Source organism: Centropristis striata, chromosome 14, assembly GCF_030273125.1.
Source record: "Centropristis striata isolate RG_2023a ecotype Rhode Island chromosome 14, C.striata_1.0, whole genome shotgun sequence".
In the NCBI taxonomy this organism is placed as follows: domain Eukaryota; kingdom Metazoa; phylum Chordata; class Actinopteri; order Perciformes; family Serranidae; genus Centropristis; species Centropristis striata.
Window position 1 is genome coordinate 8,612,185 of NC_081530.1, and position 20,034 is coordinate 8,632,218.

The following is a 20,034-nucleotide window of genomic DNA, read 5'->3' on the forward strand; positions in this document are numbered from 1 at the left end:
AAATAAGCATGTTGTACGCTTAAAATAAGAAATTAACTCTTAAAACAAGATAAATTAAAGCTGCAAGCTGCGATGAACTGGCCTGAACAGAGTGCACTGACAATTATTTGTTTCTTACCAAGATAAAAAAAAAATGTAGACTTAGAAGTGTTAGATCATTTATCTTGTTTTCAGCGTTAATTTTTTATTTTATCTCTATGGAGTCTTGGACTATTTTGTCCATTTTTAACCCTTTTCATGTCTTTTCCTGTTCTTGTAAGTCATTTTATGTTATTTTTGGTCATTTGTGTCTTTTTTGTGTCTTTTTTGGTCATTCTGTCTTCTCATTTTGTGTTTTTTTTTGGACATTTTGTGTCTTTTTTTGATAATTTTGTGTCTGTTTTAGTCATTCTGTGTCTTTTTTTGGTCATTTTGTGTATTTTTGTCATTTTGTGTCCTACATTTACTACTTACTTTAGTCCAACATAAAATGTGATTTTTTTATCCTTTTTTTTACTTTCAAAACACTCATGCTCAAAGAATTTTAAATGTTGTTAAGAGGGTTACATCCAGTTCTATCATTTTATACTAAATATATTTGACCTGGTCTCCAGTTCTCATGGAGTTTACAGCCAGAACTTTAGAGGTAAATTTACAGTAGGGCTCCATGCTGCTTTGTTTTCTAGTCTGGATGTCATCAAGAAGTCATGCTTTGGCGCTTTTGGAGACTCCAGAGGGTTAAATGTACAACATGCTTATTTCTAGATTTAACAATCTTAATTTAAGAAATATTGTCAAGTGAAATTATCTGTCCATGCAGCAAGATCATTTCCCTCAGATTTAGTGTTTTATCTGGTTTTTAGACACACCTTTTTTGCAGTGCACCCCTGCTTTGAACAACAATTTATTGAAACAGCTGCTTATTAAAAAAGTAGTCCCTAGTCCAGGATTGGAAATTAACTTTTTTTATCCACCTGCTTCTGAGGCTGATGGATTCCAAAATCTACCAGCCACTCAATTGGTTTGTGCTTTGGCTGGTGAGTGAAGTTAATCAAGCAGCAAATGGCATATTTTACCAACATTTGGCTGGTGGATGGTGCTAAATTCCAACCCTGCCCTCGACTATTAATTATTAAACTGTACAAGTGCAAAATCTCCACTTGGGGTGCAAATGAAGCTTTTTGTCTCCCTCCTCCCCAGTTTGATATAATCAGTACAAAGTGTCCAGGTGCCAGAATTCAGAGAAAAGAGAAGACATGATCACCTTGTGGTTGTTGCCATGGACTCCTGGTAATTACATTTTAGAGTTGTTTGCCCTGAATTCCACCTCTCAGGCAACATTCAGGTCCAGGCTTCTCTACCTTGTTAGTAAAGGTTGCTGAGGCTGACTGCAGGCATTTAATCTTTCTTTTCATTCACAGTTTATATTCTTATAAAAAGACTGCAGTTAAACCAGTAGAGATTTTTCTTAATACTGCACATTTTTATTGCATATTTTATTCTGTTTCTTAATTTTTTTATTATTTAAATTAATTTGCTAGTTTATGTGACTGTTACAAGCTGAAGTCTGTCTGGAGTCTAAGAATTCCAGTGTCTCATTACTGTCTGGACCGCACTGAAACATGGCACAATAAAAACCTAAAGGACACTACCTTTTTTTGTAGAGAGATGAACAACAGCATTATTGAACATGAAATGAAAAATAGCAAGTGTCAGATCTTTATAAATTGCACGTAATGAGATTACAGGATTAAAAAGAGCAAAATAAATCATATTTGAATTACTTGAATTTATTTGTCATAGCCCCATCATTATGGAAATTACACTAACTTATTTCATTAGATTTCTTTGTAAGATTTCTTTGAATATATACAAATGCAAAAAAATATGTTTTTAATTGGTTAAAGAACTTGGCTTTATTGTTTCTTCCCCACTTCTGACACAAAACTTTCCTCTGTATGTACTTGTGGATTTAATACTAATTGTGTGCTGAGATTTCCATCATTACAGAGCATCACCATGCATCTTAAAGCCATGAGCCACATAAAGGTGACACAGTGAACCTGGGATGAGACATCTCAGAAATGCTTCCATACTGATAAATATCTATCACGACCCGGACAGGAAAAAGTGCTGATAAGTTTTCATTAGCTTCAGTCGCCGCTTGAGCATAAGAAATGTCTCTGCTCTTTATCTCAAACACACAGATTCTGATTGATCCGCGCTCTCGCTCTCTGTTGCAGTTTAACTTTGTCGGCAAACTCCTCGGGCCACGCGGGAACTCGTTAAAGAGACTACAGGAGGACACTCTCACAAAGATGTCAATTCTCGGAAAAGGATCCATGAGAGACAAAGAAAAGGTAACACTCCAGCCTGTTATTTCATTTCCCCCCCCTGCTCTCCTTGCTCCCTACACCTCCACTCATTTTATCTTTGTCTGCTGTATGAAGTTTTTCACACAGTTTGAAGTGGAAGTGGTTGGACTCACCTTTCATGTTAAGAAAGAGACACTTTAATTACAAGAGGTCCAATGAACATCCAGATAAAATTAGGATTTTCTGACAACCTAATGATTTTACACAGGGTGACTTTGGGCTCTTGTTCCAAAAAGTTATGAACTTCCTAAATTGCGTCAGACCAGTTTGAAGACTGAATTTGAAGTGTGAAGACTGAAATTGAAGTGTAAAGTTGAATCATTACAATAGTGAAATGGATTAGATTATTCTCCCCTTTATTTTCTCAGAAAACAATCAATTGCTTGGACAATAAAATGTCAGCACACACTAAAAAAAACGGGATGCACCGATATTTATGTTAGATATTGGACCGATACTAGGGTTGTCAAAAGTATCGATACTCAAAAAAGTATTGATACTAAAACGTTGTATCCGGACACGATACTCATTTTCAAAAGTACCGATGAAAAGTGTTATTTTCTCTCTTGAAGTCCCAGAATGAAGCAGAGAAAAGTTGACTTATCAAGCTTGCCTAATATTGTGCACAGCATACAAAATATTGTTGTTATTGTTTATTGTATTTATTTTTTGCACTACCTCAGACCTGAAGCTTGTTATCATAGTTGCAGTTTCTTTTTGCACAACAGTTTTTTATTATAAATATTTAACCTGTGGTTCTGTTAATTTTTACATGTTGCATTTTTCTTGTTGTTAAAAATATTTCTGTTAAATTTTGGGGTCTTTGTTTTTATCCTTGTGGTATTGAAAATTGTATTGAGTATCGAACATTTTCCTGAGTATCGGTATCGAGTTGTAAAATCTTAGTATCGTGACAACCCTAACCGATACTGACTCAAATAGATGGCTCGGGTATCAATGGAATCAATTCAATCCAAATACCAGTATATATCAGTAGGAGGACTGGATAAATCAGATTATTTTTTATCACTAAAAAATGGGACATTTTGTCCATCCAGAAACATATTCATTTTGTATTACAACACACACATCTTGACATTTATTGGCTGTAACCAGTGAAATCTTAGCCATTTTTTACTATAGTAAATTGTAATTATTCACCAAAGCTCAAAATAGCTGCAGGGGAATTTAATGTCAAGCCACTAATTAGTCAAAAGTTATTCCTAATGTTGTTTTGTTGTTGCTGCAGCTAGTTTGTACTGTTATTAATATGTTTTAGATAACTTGAAATTGAACTGTTTCAAAGTTTTTCATGGTTTCATATTGTAAAAACAATGTATTTTGATTATACAGCAGGTCTAGGTGCTATATTAATACTGATAACTATCAAAATGCTTAATCTACAGAGAAATGCACACAGACATATTCAGTATTATCCTTTAAACAAGCCCCCAGGACTTCTGTAAGGTTATCATGTCACTACTGTACTATATGTTGGTAGAAAGTTTTGCTACAGCGCTTTTCCAGTCATTCCCCGGCTGCAATGATGGTGCAGAAATTATGGAAGACCCCGGAAATGTAGAGCATTTCAGACAAAAGATGAATACAAGTTTATTCAGACACACAGTATAAGAAAAAAAAAGAAGTGTATTTTGAACATTGTCGTGCTTGTGAACAACAGGTGGTGTCACCCCAGGCACACTACCATTAAAGGAAACATCTGTAACTTGATATAGAACTGTTGGCTGCGGGTCTCTGTCCATATTATCTGCCTACGGAGTTTAAATCAATCTATTTGAGTGTCATTTTATCATCTTGTGGTTGATTTAATAAAACTCCCTATGTTTTCTTATCCACAAGCCACCAAAAAATTAAACAAATAAAACTAGTTGGACTGAACCGAACCATGGATCGTTACACCTCTACAGTTTTTATCTTAGAAAACTAAGATAACAAGAAAATATCTACATCTTACATTGACTTTTTGTTGATAGTTGTGCCAAGCTGCAGCTGGTTTGGGCCTTTGTTGATATGCTTTAGATATTAAGAAATCCAACTTTTTCTAAACCTATAAAAAAGTCCAATATTGCAAAAGATTTGTAGGGATTTTTAATCAGTTCTAGGTGCTCTATAAATACATTGGAAGTCACAAAATGAACCAATCCAAGTGATGTAAGTCATTTCCCTGCTGTAATGCAATGAATAATGAATATAATGTTTCTCACAAAGGGTGAACACATGTATATTTAGACAGTATGAGAAAAATAATGTGTTTTTTGAACATTAAAGCATATAAACATCTTCTACACTGTAAAAAAAACAACCTGTTTTTACGGTAAAAAAACGACAGCTGTGGTTGCCAGAACTTTACCGTAATAAACACAGTCCAGCTTTTTTCTAATACGTTAAAATGATATTAGCACTGTTGATTTCACGTTTAAGATTACCATTTGATTCCAGATTTCACCGTAAAAAATACTTTTTTCCATCAAAAGAAACTTTGTCCTGCCATATAATTGACAAGAAAATTATTATAAATGCTGCATGAATTAAAGATTTTTACCATAAAATATCAGTATATTTCTGTTAGTGATATGGTGTTTAGTACATTTAACAGTGAGAAAAAGGATTTTTACAAAAAATAAATGCAAAAAATACTGTAAAATAAAGTGATGGCATGTAAATATATTACAGTACATTTTTGTTACAAACACGGTGCCAGTGTATTTTACAGTGGAGTAATGTATTTTTTTTTTTTTAAATGTAAAAAATACTGTTTTGGCTTATATAAACATTTACAGTGTTTCATTGTTACTGAAACTAAATTAACCCATTTATCATTTTACGATCTTTTACTGTGACTGGTTTAGCAGTTTTTCACCGTAAAATCTACAGACATTTTTTTACAGTGCACTAAAACTGCTTGTTTCTGACAAAGGATGAACACATGTATATTCAGACAGTATGAGAAAAAAAAGTGTGTTTTTGAACATTAAAGCATATCAACATCTTCTAGTAGAAACCCAAAATACAAGTATAACAAAATTACAAGAAAAAAAAAGAGTAAAAGTTAAGTATGAACTTCCTCACTCTTAAAACTATGATGACATGAAGCAAGCTTAATTATTTAGATTTGTTTTTCCCCTTCGCTTTAACCTTAGCTCTATGTTTGTCTCATTTTAAATCAGATGTGAGTAGATCACCCCAGGAACTCAGACTCCGTTTGATTGACAGCTCTTGGGTCACATGCAGTTCCGAAAAACAGCTCCGACTTGAAAACAAATTTCAAAAGTATATGGAAATGTGTATGATCTTGGGGATCACCAAACGCGGCTGACATCTTTCAAAGCCTCCTCTCTTATAGTAAACAAAATACACACGGTCACATCAAGCGCTGGCTGTACACAGGATTACACTTACTATATTTATGATTTTGTTTTCACATACGCTTTGTCACAAGATGCTTCACAACACGATCATTTGAAACTTTGTGATAAAAAGGACATATTTTATGAAACTGAGATTTTCAAACACAATCCAGTTTAACGACTTCTATCATCACGTCAGTACATAAAGAGAGGGTATAAATGTCTCTGACGGTGGCTCTTTAGCAGCAGAATTGATTGCAGACTGGACTGCTTAACAGAGAATAAATCCACTTCACTTGGCTTGTCTGCATCTTTCCCTCTGTTTGTCAGGGGTGATTTGTTGGTGGCGATCATTCTCGCTATCATACAACACATTCTTTTTGATTACTGTGATCAATAGTCTTTGATGGTCGACTCCTCTCGAGTACCTGAAGAAAAGATCTGTCATGGAGATGTGCTGACCTCGGCAGCCCTTACCTGTCTGCACAAACCCACTGCGGGATTTATGACTGACAGCTTTCTGTCGGGGACGCTCCGTGTGGCGCTGCTTCCTCCTTTTAGAAGGGGGAAGAGGGATACACCTTCACTACAAAACTACTTTGTCATAGGCTGGTTGCTGACTTTCTGTTTTCAGCTGCACAGCATGTGTCATCATAGTTTCCAGCACTCCAAATTCCCTGTGTAGGCCATGGAGCTGGTCCACTGCAGAGTAGAAAGACTTTATCAAGTTGAAACAAGCTGTCTTGCCATCACGAAGGCAATACATCCTTAAAAATCAGGACCAAAAGTTGTTCTCCATGGTGGCGCTTTAGAGGGACCCTTTTACTAGGGCTGCACGATTATGGCCAAAATGATAATCACGATTATTTTGATCAATATGTAATCACGATTATTAATCACGATTATTCATCATGTTAGGGAAAACAGACGAACACCTCCTGCAGCAGCAGCACATACACACTGTACTGCTACAGAGCCCATTAGCAATTTGCAGACTGGACGCTAAGGGGTTAACATCCCCTCCGGCTCTGCAGCTGGGAGAGACTGCTGCAGGAGGACTGTGCCGCTTCGACTTGTTCCCTGCAGCTTGTTAAGAAGAGTAAGAACGATTCTCAAAAAGTCTCCAATAACCCCAGAAAATGTCGCTGGATTTGTAGCCAGTCGCTTTTTTGAAAAATAGTCGCTTAGGGGGTCTGAAAAGTCGCTAAATATAGCAACAAAGTCACTTAGTTGCCAACTCTGCTTCGCCGGCTTTTACAAATGGCGCGTGTTGTTGTGGCATCGAGTACTATGTAATGGTAATGGAGACATGCAGAGTGAGTGGACATTTGAGAGGGCGTGGCCTGAGTCTTTCCCGGTGGCCACTCCTCCCCCTAAACACGGCTCATATTGTTAGCACTTGAAAAAAAGAGAGAAAGATTTTATTTTATTTGAACTTTTATAAGTTTTTGTTTTAGTTTCAATTTGTGGAAGAAGAAGTTTAATTAAAGCTCATGCTTACATCATGCATGTAAAGAGTTACAATAAAACATTTCAAAATGCATGTGCAACTCGGTTAAATAAAAGTCTGTAGGTCCAGTCATATATTGTGTCATTGTAGTTTTCTTAAAATCTCGTCTCGTCTTGTTCTCGTGAACCCAATATCGTGTCTCGTCTCGTGAGCTGAGCTGAGTGTATCGTCACACCCCTAATATTCAGTATTCAGAATAACCTTTTACAGGGAAAAAAAAACAAAGAACATAAATATGTTCTTTAAAGCAAAAGTGCTGCATCGAATGACCTAAAGAACCCTTTTGTCTGTATTCAGTTATTCGAAGAACCATTTTAAATTCTTAAGCATGGATGTGTCCCTACAGAGCTCAAAGTACTCCAGAGCACTTATCAAGAACCATTTTTTTAAACTGCATGCCAGGCACTGTCGCCTCTAAGGACATGTTACTATTTATATTATTAAAATACATGCTGTGGTGTTGCAACTGAGTGACAGAAAAGGAGGTAATGTTCACTTTTCACTCTGCTGAGGACATTAGATGGAAATGTAATTGTCGTCCTCCTACCCAGAAGAATACACTGTAATGGATGTGCTAGAGAATGAAACTGTACAGTGTTCAGTACGTTCCCTTTAAAGCTCTTACGCACAGCGGAGACACTGCAAAGAGCGGGGATAATTGCTCAAATATTTGCTGCTGCAGGACCTTGATCTTATGTTGACAAGAATGGGAGCACAGAGAGGTTGAAAGGCACCGAGCTGTCGGAGTCACTGTCTCCCGACTTGCTTATGGCACCTCGGTTGTCCTGCTGCTGTCAGAGCAGGATGATGTAAAGGCATCAGTGTTTCCGCGCCCCCTTCTCGTTAGCGCCGTGATTAACTCATCCATTTTCCTCCCTGGGACTTGCTTTAATTTTCCTGATAGACAAAACAATCACTTTGTTTCACTTTTGCTAAGTCGTGTTTAATTGCGAGCTGAAAAACCTTCATTGTCTGAAAGGACTGCTCTGAATGTGTGAGAACTGTCCTGCACCAAAAAATTAACCTAGCTTTGCGTGCTTGCAAATGAATTGGAAGTTCATTATCATTTGAAGATGCAGAGATGATATAATTTAAATCACATTAACAAGCATATCAATTATAGGAGATAAAGTTCAGCCTGACAGTGCCTTGCCACAAATTACACATTTTATTGTACTTACCAGCTTACAGAATTACTAAATCAGTCTATTGACACTGTCATATCCCGCTGATTGTACAGTAGCTCCTAAATCTATTGTGTTTCTGCCTCAATGTTTAATTATTTTGTCGCTGTAGCTGTCTTAATCTTTTTCTATGCACTGCCCCTTCACCTTTGTAAACTGAAGCCTTCTGATGGGGGAACTATGCTTTTTTTTTTTTACCTCTGGATATTATTATTTTTTTCCCTGAAGAGATTGGTGGTGCTGTGTGGATTTACCACAGTCTTGCACTGTAGGTTATAGGATTATATGACTTTGTGTGCACTGTTGTGCTCTTTTTTGGAAATCATCCTGTGATGCACCAGTAGATATTTTTCAAAAAGTTGACGTAGTCTCCAATAGGGCTTCACAATTAATCAAATTTTAATCGTGATCACGATTTTGGCTGCCACGATTAAATTAACCTGATCTTCTGCGATATTTCCATTTTAAAATGCGGCTCTCCTACATATCTAATCAAGCACTTTCTACACCAGTAGTCCACTAACCACCAGGGGACAGGGTCTTTTTTCTCCCCTAAAAAAAAGCCTGGTTGCTGATTGGATAAAACGCTAAGCAGGATGTGACGTAGTACTCGACACCACAACAACACGCTTCATTTGTAAAAGCCGCCAAAGCACTGTTGCCAACTAAGTGACTTTGTTGCTATTTTAGAGACTTTTCAGACCCCCTTAGCGACTATTTTTCAAAAAAGCAACTGGTGACAAATCCAGCGACATTTTCTGGTGTTATTGGAGACTTTTGGGGACTCGCTCTTAGTCTTCTTAATGAGCCGCCAGCCCCCGCAGCTCGTTAAGAAGAGTAAGAACAAGTCGAAGCGGCGCAGTCCTCCTGCAGCAGTCTCTCCCAGCTGCAGAGCCAGAGGGGATGTTAACCCCTTATTGTCCAATCTACAAATTGCCAAAAGGCTAACAGTTAGCTCTGTAGCAGTACAGTGTGTATGTGCTGCAGGAGGTTTTCACTTAGTGATCTCTATTTGTTTACAACAAGCACCAGACACTAAAAACTGTTCCTATTGTTTGTTTAAAAGTAGTGCAGTAAAAATACAGATGTTTTCCCTCACATGATGAATAATCGTGATTAATAATCGTGATTACAATATTGATCAAAATAATACTGATTATCATTTTGGCCATAATTGTGCAGCCCTAGTCTCCAGGTCTGACAAGTGAAGCCAATGTGGTTGCCAACAAAATGTTGTTGTTTGCTTACAATGACAACTATCAATGACAATTAAGTATCTTATGTCTTATGCCCTCAACCTGCATTCTTTCTAATGGCCAGCAGGGGGTGACTCCACTGGTTGCAACAAGATTGTATAGAAGTCTACGAGGAAAATTACCCTGTTTTTAGTTGATTTGTTACTTCAGTAAACATTTTCCTAATGAGTTTTAGGTCTCAATGATTAGTCTCAAGTCCTTTTCAATACAGCATGGTGTTCATTTAGTAAAATATGGTTATCAGAGTTTTCAGCACTGAAATGTTGTTGTTTAGGTCATGGAGCTGGTCCACTGCAGAGCAAAAAGATGAGTCTATTTTCAAGAGTTCAAACAAAGCTGTCCAAACAAAGCTATCCTGCTATTCCAGAAGAATCATGTAAAATAAAATTCACAATAATGTGTGTCTTCGGGTTCTCAGTCAGAAAAACTCTCTCTCTAATCTTAATATGGTCACTCCTCGCTCCAAAAATACGATGGCAAATGACCAAAATGCCAAAACTCGAGGCTTCAAACCAATGCTTGATGTAATGGATGCACAGGAAATTATCCATATGTGGTTTATTTGAAATAATTGGTCAAATAGTGTAATTAGATCTGTAGGGATTAAAGGCGTTATCATCTTTGGACTTCAACTGGCCATTGAATGGAAAGCCGTAATTGATCAGTAGATTTAAGGGGTCTAAGCGAGCTGAGGAGATGGGAGATAGAAACTGGTGCCAGTCAATTCAGTGCATTAAAAACAATCTTAACAAGAATTTTAAATCATGGGGATATATCTGGTAACCAGTGAGGGCAGATACAGTACACTGAGTCTTGGTACTGTTGACGACATGCTGGTAGATAGATTTCTTCAGACTGAGAAAACAACTTGCCCCCATTTTGCAGTGTCTGTCCTTAATTTCATTTGAATACGAATGCTCGGAGCTTGACATTATTCTTTACCTCTAAGCTCCGTCTGCGGGAGCTCCTGCGTCCAGAGCGTCCTGGCCTTCTGTTTCCAGGGTGAACAGCTTTTCATAAGCAGATTTACAGAGAAGGGAAAAAAAAGTAAACAGGAGGAAGATGCTGCCAGTAGATATGAGAAACAGACAGCTGTAATCTCCCGCCGTGGGCTGCTTAGCTGCTATAGGACTCTACTGGATCACCGAAGCTTCTTATCAGCGCTGGGGGAGGGGTCCGCATGTATGAAAACTGCTATTATATCTACAATATCATATGCAAATGGTGTGGTCACACATCAGATTGGTTTCATACCGAATGAAACATTCAATGGGTATAACATTGACACAGTGCACGTGTTGAATAGAGCCGTATTGATGGAAAGATGGAGCAAAAGAACAAATGAAATTTGAATAAAAGAAAGTCCTCGGATGACACATGCTAACATGAGTCTGAATCGCCTGTCTTTCAGTGGAAGGTAGTTAAAGCACATGATAATGATTGTTTTTCATCTTTTTTTTCATGCAAATATACCAAGGAACACATGAAAGGGAAGAGGGGAGACAGATCTGCGAGCAGTCGGCTCTTTCTAGCACCCTGCTTACACTCCCCGCTCGACACCGGCAGCTCCGTCAGCGCTGGTGCTATGCGCAAAGGAGCCCTCTGCTCGTAAAGCACAGATTTATGGGGGAAATTAACATATCATTAACATACCACAGGCACTCTTAAAAGAAGGTTATTTATAATTAGGTGACATCAGAGACTCTGGCATGCATGGTGGTGGAGAGGGAGAAGGGGAAGAGGAAGTTGCCGCCATTGGAAAGGCCCCGGAGAAGACTTTTTTTCTTTTTTGTTGAGAAGTGGAAACTGGGACGCCAAACCTGTTGTTTCCTTTGTGTAATGTGGTGGGAGACATTTGGGGTTTTCGCTGTCCTATTTCTCGCCATCAATAACATTATACTGGCCTGCTTCTGTCGGGCCTGAATGGCCTGTGCAACCCCTCACTGTTTATATTTTTTCTGTTGCAGTCTAAATGAACTGAGGGGAATGTGTTAAATCTGTTCTACTTCATGGGTTTGAATATACACTAACTAACCGACAAATATATGCTCTTTTAGCATATACCCATATCTATTTATAGCCAAATATCTGGAACTTTACATGTTGAAGCCTTCGCTAGTGGCGACGGGTGATTGGATTGATGTTGAAACTCCAGTAAAGATGGTGGAGTTGTTGTCAGCAAGTGAAAAGCTTGATATTCACTCCAGGTAGTGAAGTGAGAAGCGACTGAGTTGATGCGTTTGAATGGAATGCATGAAAATATAGACATGGGGAATGCAAGTCTGGTGCAGCAGTTGTTTCGAACAGACTTTAGTGGCGGTGTCAGCCACAACATGTCTGATCTGACAAGCTGATCGACATGAGTAACACTCCACCATAATCAAGACACTATTTTGAAATATGGACGCCATGCATCACCTATAGACCATTTTACAGCCGAACCAATGTCATTAAAAATATATATGTGGCAATGAAAGTACTGTTTTGCACTCGCCATCCACACAAGTGAGCGAAATGTAACCCATTGGACTCTTGGGCTATTTTGTCTGTCTTTAAAGATCTTTCATTCTGGCTGTATACAGTTGCATCTCAATAAATAAGAATATGATGGAAAAGTCAATTTCCATTAGTTCAAGTCAAACAGCCCCAACCAAGTATTGAGTCATATAGGTGGACATACTTTTCAGAGGCCAACATTTCCATACTAAACATACTTTTTTAAATTGGTCTTTTGTAACAGTAACATTTTTTCGATACTCTGAGTTTTAGGTCTTCATTAAATGTAAGCCATAATCATTATAATTAGAAGAAATTAAATAAATGAAGACATGAAATGTTCAATTCTGTGTGTAATGGATCTATATAATGTGTTATTTCCACCCGTATACCAAGGTTATTATAGTTAACGAAAACTAACGAAATAACGAAAACTAGAGTTGAAAAAACATTTTCGTTAACTGAAATAAAAAATAAAAATGAGATTTAAAAAAAAAAAAAAAAAACTATAACTAACTGAAACTGAATTGTGTGGTTACAAAACTAACTAAAATTACAGTGAAAATGATATGAAATCTATTTCATCTATCTGGTTTTATGACTTGGTAAACTTATTTGGGCTTAGATGGATAAGGCAAAGGAAATAAAGGCAACATATATTTTATATATTAATATATTTTTTGTGACATTATCCAATCTGGCATCCAACAAATACCCCATTACAAAAAAACTAAAACTAATAAAAACTAAACTAAAACTAAGCATTTAAAAAAAAGAACAAACTAATTTAAACTAGCAAACTCACTCTAAAAACGAATTAAAACTAACTGAATTTGAAAACAAAAAAATCACCATGAAGTTAAAACTAAAACTAATGAAAAATCCATAACTATTATAACCTTCCCGTATACCACTTCTACAATTCTACAGTCTCATTTAGCAGGTCCTTTTTCCCAAAGTGACGTTCATTTGAGAGTTAATATAACACAAGCAAAGATGAAGTCAAAAGGCAACATATGAGTAAGTGTTATTGGTTAAGTTTGAGTCCCATAGGACGTATCAGGCAGTGCATACGTACGGTGCAAATAGTGCTGTGTTTTTTTTCATCTTTGTAGAATATGAGTGAAGGTGTTCAGTAAAGAGCTGGGTCTTAAAGATTGAGAGGGACTCAGCAGATCGGATAGAGTTTGGAAGTCGTTCCATCACGGGGAACTACAGAGGAGAAGAGTTTAGTTTGAGACTCTTCAGTGGTGAAAGAGCCAGACGCCTTTCACTAGAAGAGTGTAGTGAGCAGGGCTGTGCCAGTTGCTGTTTTGTAAGCAAGAGACAGGGTTTTGAATTTTGACTTACTGGATCAACATTTTTATAATCTTGTATTTTAAGGTTTTATCTATGAAAGTCAGAATTTCTGTCCCCTAAGCAATTAAATCAATTTTTGGGCCAATGTAAAGGTTTGGTTAAATCATTGATATAGTTGTCCTGTATGTTTTAAGGGCAAAACTTTATTTTTTGTAAGGTTTATCCTGTAACCAGAAGCTGCACTGTATTGCTGCATTGATAAAGTGGGCGGAGTGAGTTTAAAGCCTGGAGTAACATTATTTACACCTCTTTGTCTTTTCTATTCTATGTGTGAACTTTTCACCTTGATGTGAATTGGGATTTATTTTTTGTGTAAGATTTCTAAATGTTTTTTCTATTTGTCATGGTATATTGTCTGTATGTTTTTTGTACCTGCCTTAGGACAACAGGTGAAACTTAGCAACTGTGCTAAGCCCGGCATATTTATATTGATGCTTTTGCTGATATATTGACTAATGTGCATTGTCCTAATCAAATAAATAAAAAAATTAAATTAAATTAAAAAAACAACAACAAAAAATCAGATTTTGAAGTTATGTTTTTGTACTTTCAAAAAAACTCAATCATGCTCAATGAAGATTTTAAATTAAGTAAATGTGGACACAAGTTGCAAATATAACCTAGAAGAGGTGAAATAAGGATTTTATCTATAACATCTATATTTTTATTCTAAATATATTTGACCTTATCTCTGGTTTTACTTGCCTATCATCATCATCATCATCAAACAAAAACTGGCACAGTTTCAAACCAGTACTTTAGAGTTAAACATTAAATTCAAACAGTTAACAGCTTCAGTTCTGCTTTTAACTGTGATTTTCATCTGGATGAGTCTGTGGTTGCACAGAAACTTTGGTAAATGGTTGCCCTAGATAGATCATAAAAACGGATCTGTATCTATTTAAAATTGATTGAATTGAAGTGAGGTTTTACAACGACACCTTAACAGTTACAAGTCTTTTTTATTTGCTAAATACAAGGTCATGGGATTACCACTTCACTATGAATATCTACACTAAATTGCATGATAATCCATCCAACTGTTGCAATCTTCAGGAAAAGTCGGTGTTTACCAAAGGCATTACAGTTCATCCCCTGAGGGACATGAATGTCTGTACAGAAATCTGTGTCAATCCATGATGTAGATGTAGGAATACTTCACTGATTAAGTGGAATTGTGACATGAAAAAGGACAAGCCAGAGGGTCAACGACAGTCAGAAGAATCCTGTAGGAACTATTGTTATCTGAACCAAACTCCCGGCTGTAATTGGCAAAGCAATTAGAGTAAAATATTTAAATGTCTGTAGGAGGTAGGGCTGCATGGATACCATCCTAAACTATTTATTTAAAGATTATTATCTTTCTAAGAGTAATAATCCGTTAGATTCTTGCTTTTAATTAGTCTCTTTGGTGCAGTGTGTGGATTGCTGTGGTCTTTCTGCAATTAATTTCCCAGGAATCACCTGCCAGTCAAATCCAGCTGTTTTCTGCTTCATTAGACTTTCTGTTGATATAGATGCCTGTTTTTTTAATTGATGTATATAATGAGTAATTTGCTTTTTTTGGTGTTGACATTTTTGAACATTATAATTTGAACCCTATAATACTTTACTACACTACTATAATACAGTGTTTTGTTTTGTTTTGTTTTACATTTTTGGACATTATAGAATGCGTTATTTTATTTTTTTCATTTTTTTAACTTTATTGGATACTGTTATATGTATCAACATACTATGCTATGATGTTTTTTTGGCCATTTGGCAAAACTACATGACACTTTTTTTGTCCTTTGTTGATGATGATGAGAAATGATAAATGGGTTAATTCAGTTTCAGTAACAATGAAACATCGTAAATGTATGTATATTTTTTTTCAAATACATTACTTCACTGTAAAATACACTGGCACCTTGTTTGTAACAAAAATATACTGTAATATATATACAAGCATCACTGTCATTTTTGCATTTTTTTTTGTAAAAATACACTGTTAAATCTACTAAACACCATATCTCTAACAAAAATATACTTTAATATTTAATGGTAAAATCTTTAATTGATGCAGCATTTATAAAGTATTTTCTTGTCAATTATATGGCAGAACAAAGTTTCTTTTGATGGAGAAACATTTTATTTTTTTTGGTAAAATAAGGAATAAAATGGCAATCTTAAATGTGAAATCAACAGTGAAATATCATTTTACCGTAATATTAGAAAAAGTTGCACCATATTTATTACGGTAAAGTTCTGGCAACCACAGCTGCCGTTTTTTTAAAAACAGTTTTTTTACAGTGTAAATAGACAATTACAGAAGGCTGTTTTTATACAAATAACTTAATTAAAGAGTAATAACATTGTTATACATTGTACGATAAATTACATTGTTAATTACATTGCCATCTTTAGAGAAGTCCAACACATTAATTTTCACTTTTCAGAGGGTCATCTAGAGTTGATAGAGAATAGAACAGCACTCTGATGGACAAACGTTATGATGATAGCTCTTATAAATGGCTAAATGTTTTGCATTATATGATATGTTATAAAAGTTTTCCTATTGACGCATATCAGGCAACATATTTGCTGATACTAATAGATATAATATTTTTATGATTGGCCAAGCTGATAAAATCTGCCGACTGATACATCCGTCCTGCTCTATGAAGTATATTCTTGCCACCCAAAGTTGCTGAATATATTTTACCAGAGCTACAGTGATCACATAGATGAGATAAAATGCAAGAAGCAAAGCATGAGAGCACATACTTTATCTGTACGTTTGTTACGAGGACAGGCAGCTGTGTGAGGACAAAAGCAATCGGTTAAATGTGACAGCCGTGGTGGAAAGGATTGAAGGGATTGCCTGTTCGCAGACATTTACGTTTACAAGAACCCACATAAATATTTCCTGTCTGTCTTTTTGTGACTCTCCAGCACAAACAAAAGCATCAAACCTCATTATGTAACAGTTATGGAAAACCTCCCCGCACTAAATCCTTGCCGAAACACACAAAAAATAAGATAAATGCTGCTGACTGACAGCAAGCTTGCACTCATTTTCCCTAGACACAGGATATATGAAACCAAATGTATTTTTTTTTTCTTCTAAAATAGGAAGAGGAGCTACGGCAGAGCGGAGAGGCCAAATATCACCACCTGAACGAAGACCTGCACGTCCTCATCGAGGTGTTCGCCCCACCGGCTGAGGCCTACGCCAGGATGGGTCACGCCCTGGAAGAGATCAAGAAGTTTCTCATACCAGTATGTTCCCTTCTTCCATACACACACACACTTTGTCTTCTCCTTTTCTCCTCCTGAATCTCTTTGTGCCCGACTCATTTCCAGCCTGTCCGCAATGAAGTGAGTGAGTAACAGCAGAGGCAACCCGCTCTTTCACTCTTTGTCTGTTACTTGCACTGTAATTCTGTCAGGGTGTGAAAGCGTTTGATTCGGAGTGGGAAGTCGTGGGTATAAGATGAATAAAAGAGCGCAGGAGGAAATCTCCGAGCGGGCCAAAGTCTTCCTTGGCAGCAGCATGGAGCTTATTTACTCTCCCTCCATTCATTATGGATGATCTCTCCAATGCTCAGAGCTATGATGATTTACATCTCACCATTAGTTATCAGCAGACCCCTCCCCCACCCCTCCCTCAGTGTATCCACTTCTCCCTGTTGCCGTAAAACATACTTATCGACAGAGCAGACACATGACAATCATATCAACCGTTTTATGATTAAAGACCTATTTCCATGTTAATTATGTGTATTAATTTAGTGGCGGAAAACAACTGTGTGAGAACATAAAGGCAAATGGGGTCCTGGGGCTTTATCAACGGGAGATCTGAAATGTTTTGCTGCCTCAGGAACAGCGGTCACGGCAGCACTGTAAAGTACATTAATTAGATATTCCCGGGGCTGTAGCCCTGGAGATAAAGGACGAAATTTAATACAGTGTAATTGAAAGCGAGTCTATTGCTGTCTGTGTTTCTCTGTGTGTTAATGTGTGTGTGTGTGTGTGTGTGTGTGTGCCTCTCTGTGTGCAGGATTACAATGATGAGATCAGACAGGCCCAGCTGCAGGAGCTCACATACCTGAACGGCGGCTCGGAGGATGCCAAGGTGCCATCGGTGAGGGGCAAGTCAGCCGCCCGTGGAAGAGGGACACCTGTTCCAGGGCCTCCCAGGTAACCTGCCTCCAACTTTGTGTGTGCGTGTGTGTGTGTGTGTGTGGTTCCCTTAAGTAACTTTCACCTGAATGTGTGTAAAGAGGTACTCAGATAGAGAGAAAACCACACAGTGTGTATGTCATGACCTCACATGTGCCTAAAGACCTGAAAAGTCCTCAGGAATGTGGTCCTGGGGTCTGGGAACTCTACTTTGCCTGATTGGCTATTTGAAGTGAGATTGCTGTTGACTCCCACAACAGGATGCTGCCTGATTTTTTTCAGAGCTGTAAACCCACCAGAAAGGGTGGTCCCCAGAAAGCATGGCCCGCTCTTGCGTCCCCACAATACCATAAAGACAAGTGTGTGTGTGTGTGTGTGTGTGAGAGAGAGAGAGAGAGAGAGGGAGTTGTTGTGTATACGTGCACTATAGTTCAGCTTGGGAATGGGTATTATTTACAGTTAAGGAGCTACTGAGAAGCATTTTTTTATGGATCTGTACAGTATCCTGTTGCTTTCTCAGAGTTAATGGTGTCATTTAGGGCTACGGCACATTTCCAACTGCCTCTGGCTGCTACAATAACACCAGAAAATATTCAGTCTTTTTTTAATAAAATAGATAAATGTCAGATTAAAGTTTACAGTTTGTTAGGCCTTATTGTTTGATAGAGAACTGGCCCAGATTTACAAGGTTTACTTCGTTTGTTACACAGTACAAATGTTGGCTACAGTTCTCAATAAACTTGAGGTTGCAACTTGCTTGTTAACTCTTGATTTACTCAGGCAGCATCTCGCTCCAACCAGCTTCTGGACTGAGCCAAGTTTCACAAGGAAATAACACAGGGATCTTGACTCAATGTTGACTTTAACACTGGTTAATTTATATACCAGAAACACATATTTTCTTTTTCTTCTTAGATATTTATGATTACTTATATTATTAACTGTGAACCATCTTTTTTTGAGGGGTGGGGTGTCGAGAAGATAGCAGATCAAGTGGTGTACACTATCTGACAGCAGTTTCATCTTAGCACTGTAGGTCAAGTTGTTCTAAAAATAAAGAATTTTAGTATTTCTATTTGGATTCTTATGTTTTTAACTCAGTTGTTGTCTCATGTGCGGCAGATGTTTTGTTTGTTCCAGATAAGAAAATAATCAAATGTGAAGAACAGAATGGTTATTTTAAACCATTGCTTGATTGAATATACAGAACAATTACTGTGTTGTGAAATGTAACAATACAATAAAATAAAATGTATATGCAGTGACAGCAGTACATTCGTTTTTAAGAGTATTGAGAAGTATCAATATCGATCTTTTTTTTTTTGCCTGAACAAAACCATAACCATACAGTCAAATGCATCTGCTGACTGACAGTGTATCATAATGTACAAGTACACACTGATATAAAATTATTCCAACAGGACATACTGAAATAAAACGAGCCAAACAAAGGCTTCCTGTTTAATATGATGGCTTATCTCTGTCTCTCTGGATGTTATTCCTCATATTCTATAAGAATGAATGGCAGCAAATAGCTTCTTCTGAAGGCAGAAAAATGAGCCCTCATATTTCCAACTATGCTGACTGTGTGCAGACCTCAGCAGGAACTACAAAGAAGAGGCAGAAACCAAAGATGATTGGCATAAAACTACAAACTAAAGCACAGCTGCTTTCATTTAAAGTTGCTCTGTGCACTCGATGGCTTATTTACTGAGCTTACCAGGCTGTTTAGTGTTCACCAAAGGAAAGCAACTGGACAAAAACACAAGAAATCGAAAGCTGGGGCTGCCAATAAAGCTTAGATAAAGTTCAATCAGAAACCATCTCACTCTTTCTGCCCTTTTCTTTTATGATCACTTACTCCCAGACACACCTCTTGGCTTGTATCCATTCATATATTCACTCCTTCTCCATTATCCTACACTATTCCATGCGAAACAATCACTCCTTCATTTACTTTTTTTGAATAAAGTAAGCCAAAGGTGACTTTTCCTCTGTGCTACACACTTGGGGGATGTCACTATGCATGAATTATTCTGTAGTCCATTTAAAGTGTTGGGTTTTCTTAACACACTTAACCACATATAAAATATTTATGAGGACTTATTGAACACTGATCATTCAAACATTTAGAATCCTCAAGATTTCAGTCCTGGCTGATTGGTAACATCGAAAGGTCCCAGAAAATCCAGTGCAGCAATCGGTCCTTGAGCAGCTACTTTGTAGTACAAAAGAAAAAAACCTCGGCAATCTTTTTCACTTTTAGTAAAGATACCCATCATAATTGATCTTAATATACAAGGGTGTGTATGTGACTGGCTGAGTGAGTCACTGCGTTTG

General features: G+C 37.1%; 1 protein-coding gene across 1 annotated transcript in view; it reads left to right on the plus strand.

Moving 5' to 3' along the window:
* khdrbs3 (KH domain containing, RNA binding, signal transduction associated 3) overlaps positions 1 to 20,034 on the plus strand; it is a 153,152-nt gene that overhangs the window by 83,171 nt on the left and 49,947 nt on the right. Inside the window, exons 3-5 of the mRNA XM_059350072.1 lie at positions 2,223 to 2,339; positions 16,645 to 16,791; positions 17,573 to 17,712. Of these exons, the coding sequence (XP_059206055.1) occupies positions 2,223 to 2,339; positions 16,645 to 16,791; positions 17,573 to 17,712 (404 nt within the window). The remainder of the gene's footprint in view (positions 1 to 2,222; positions 2,340 to 16,644; positions 16,792 to 17,572; positions 17,713 to 20,034) is intronic.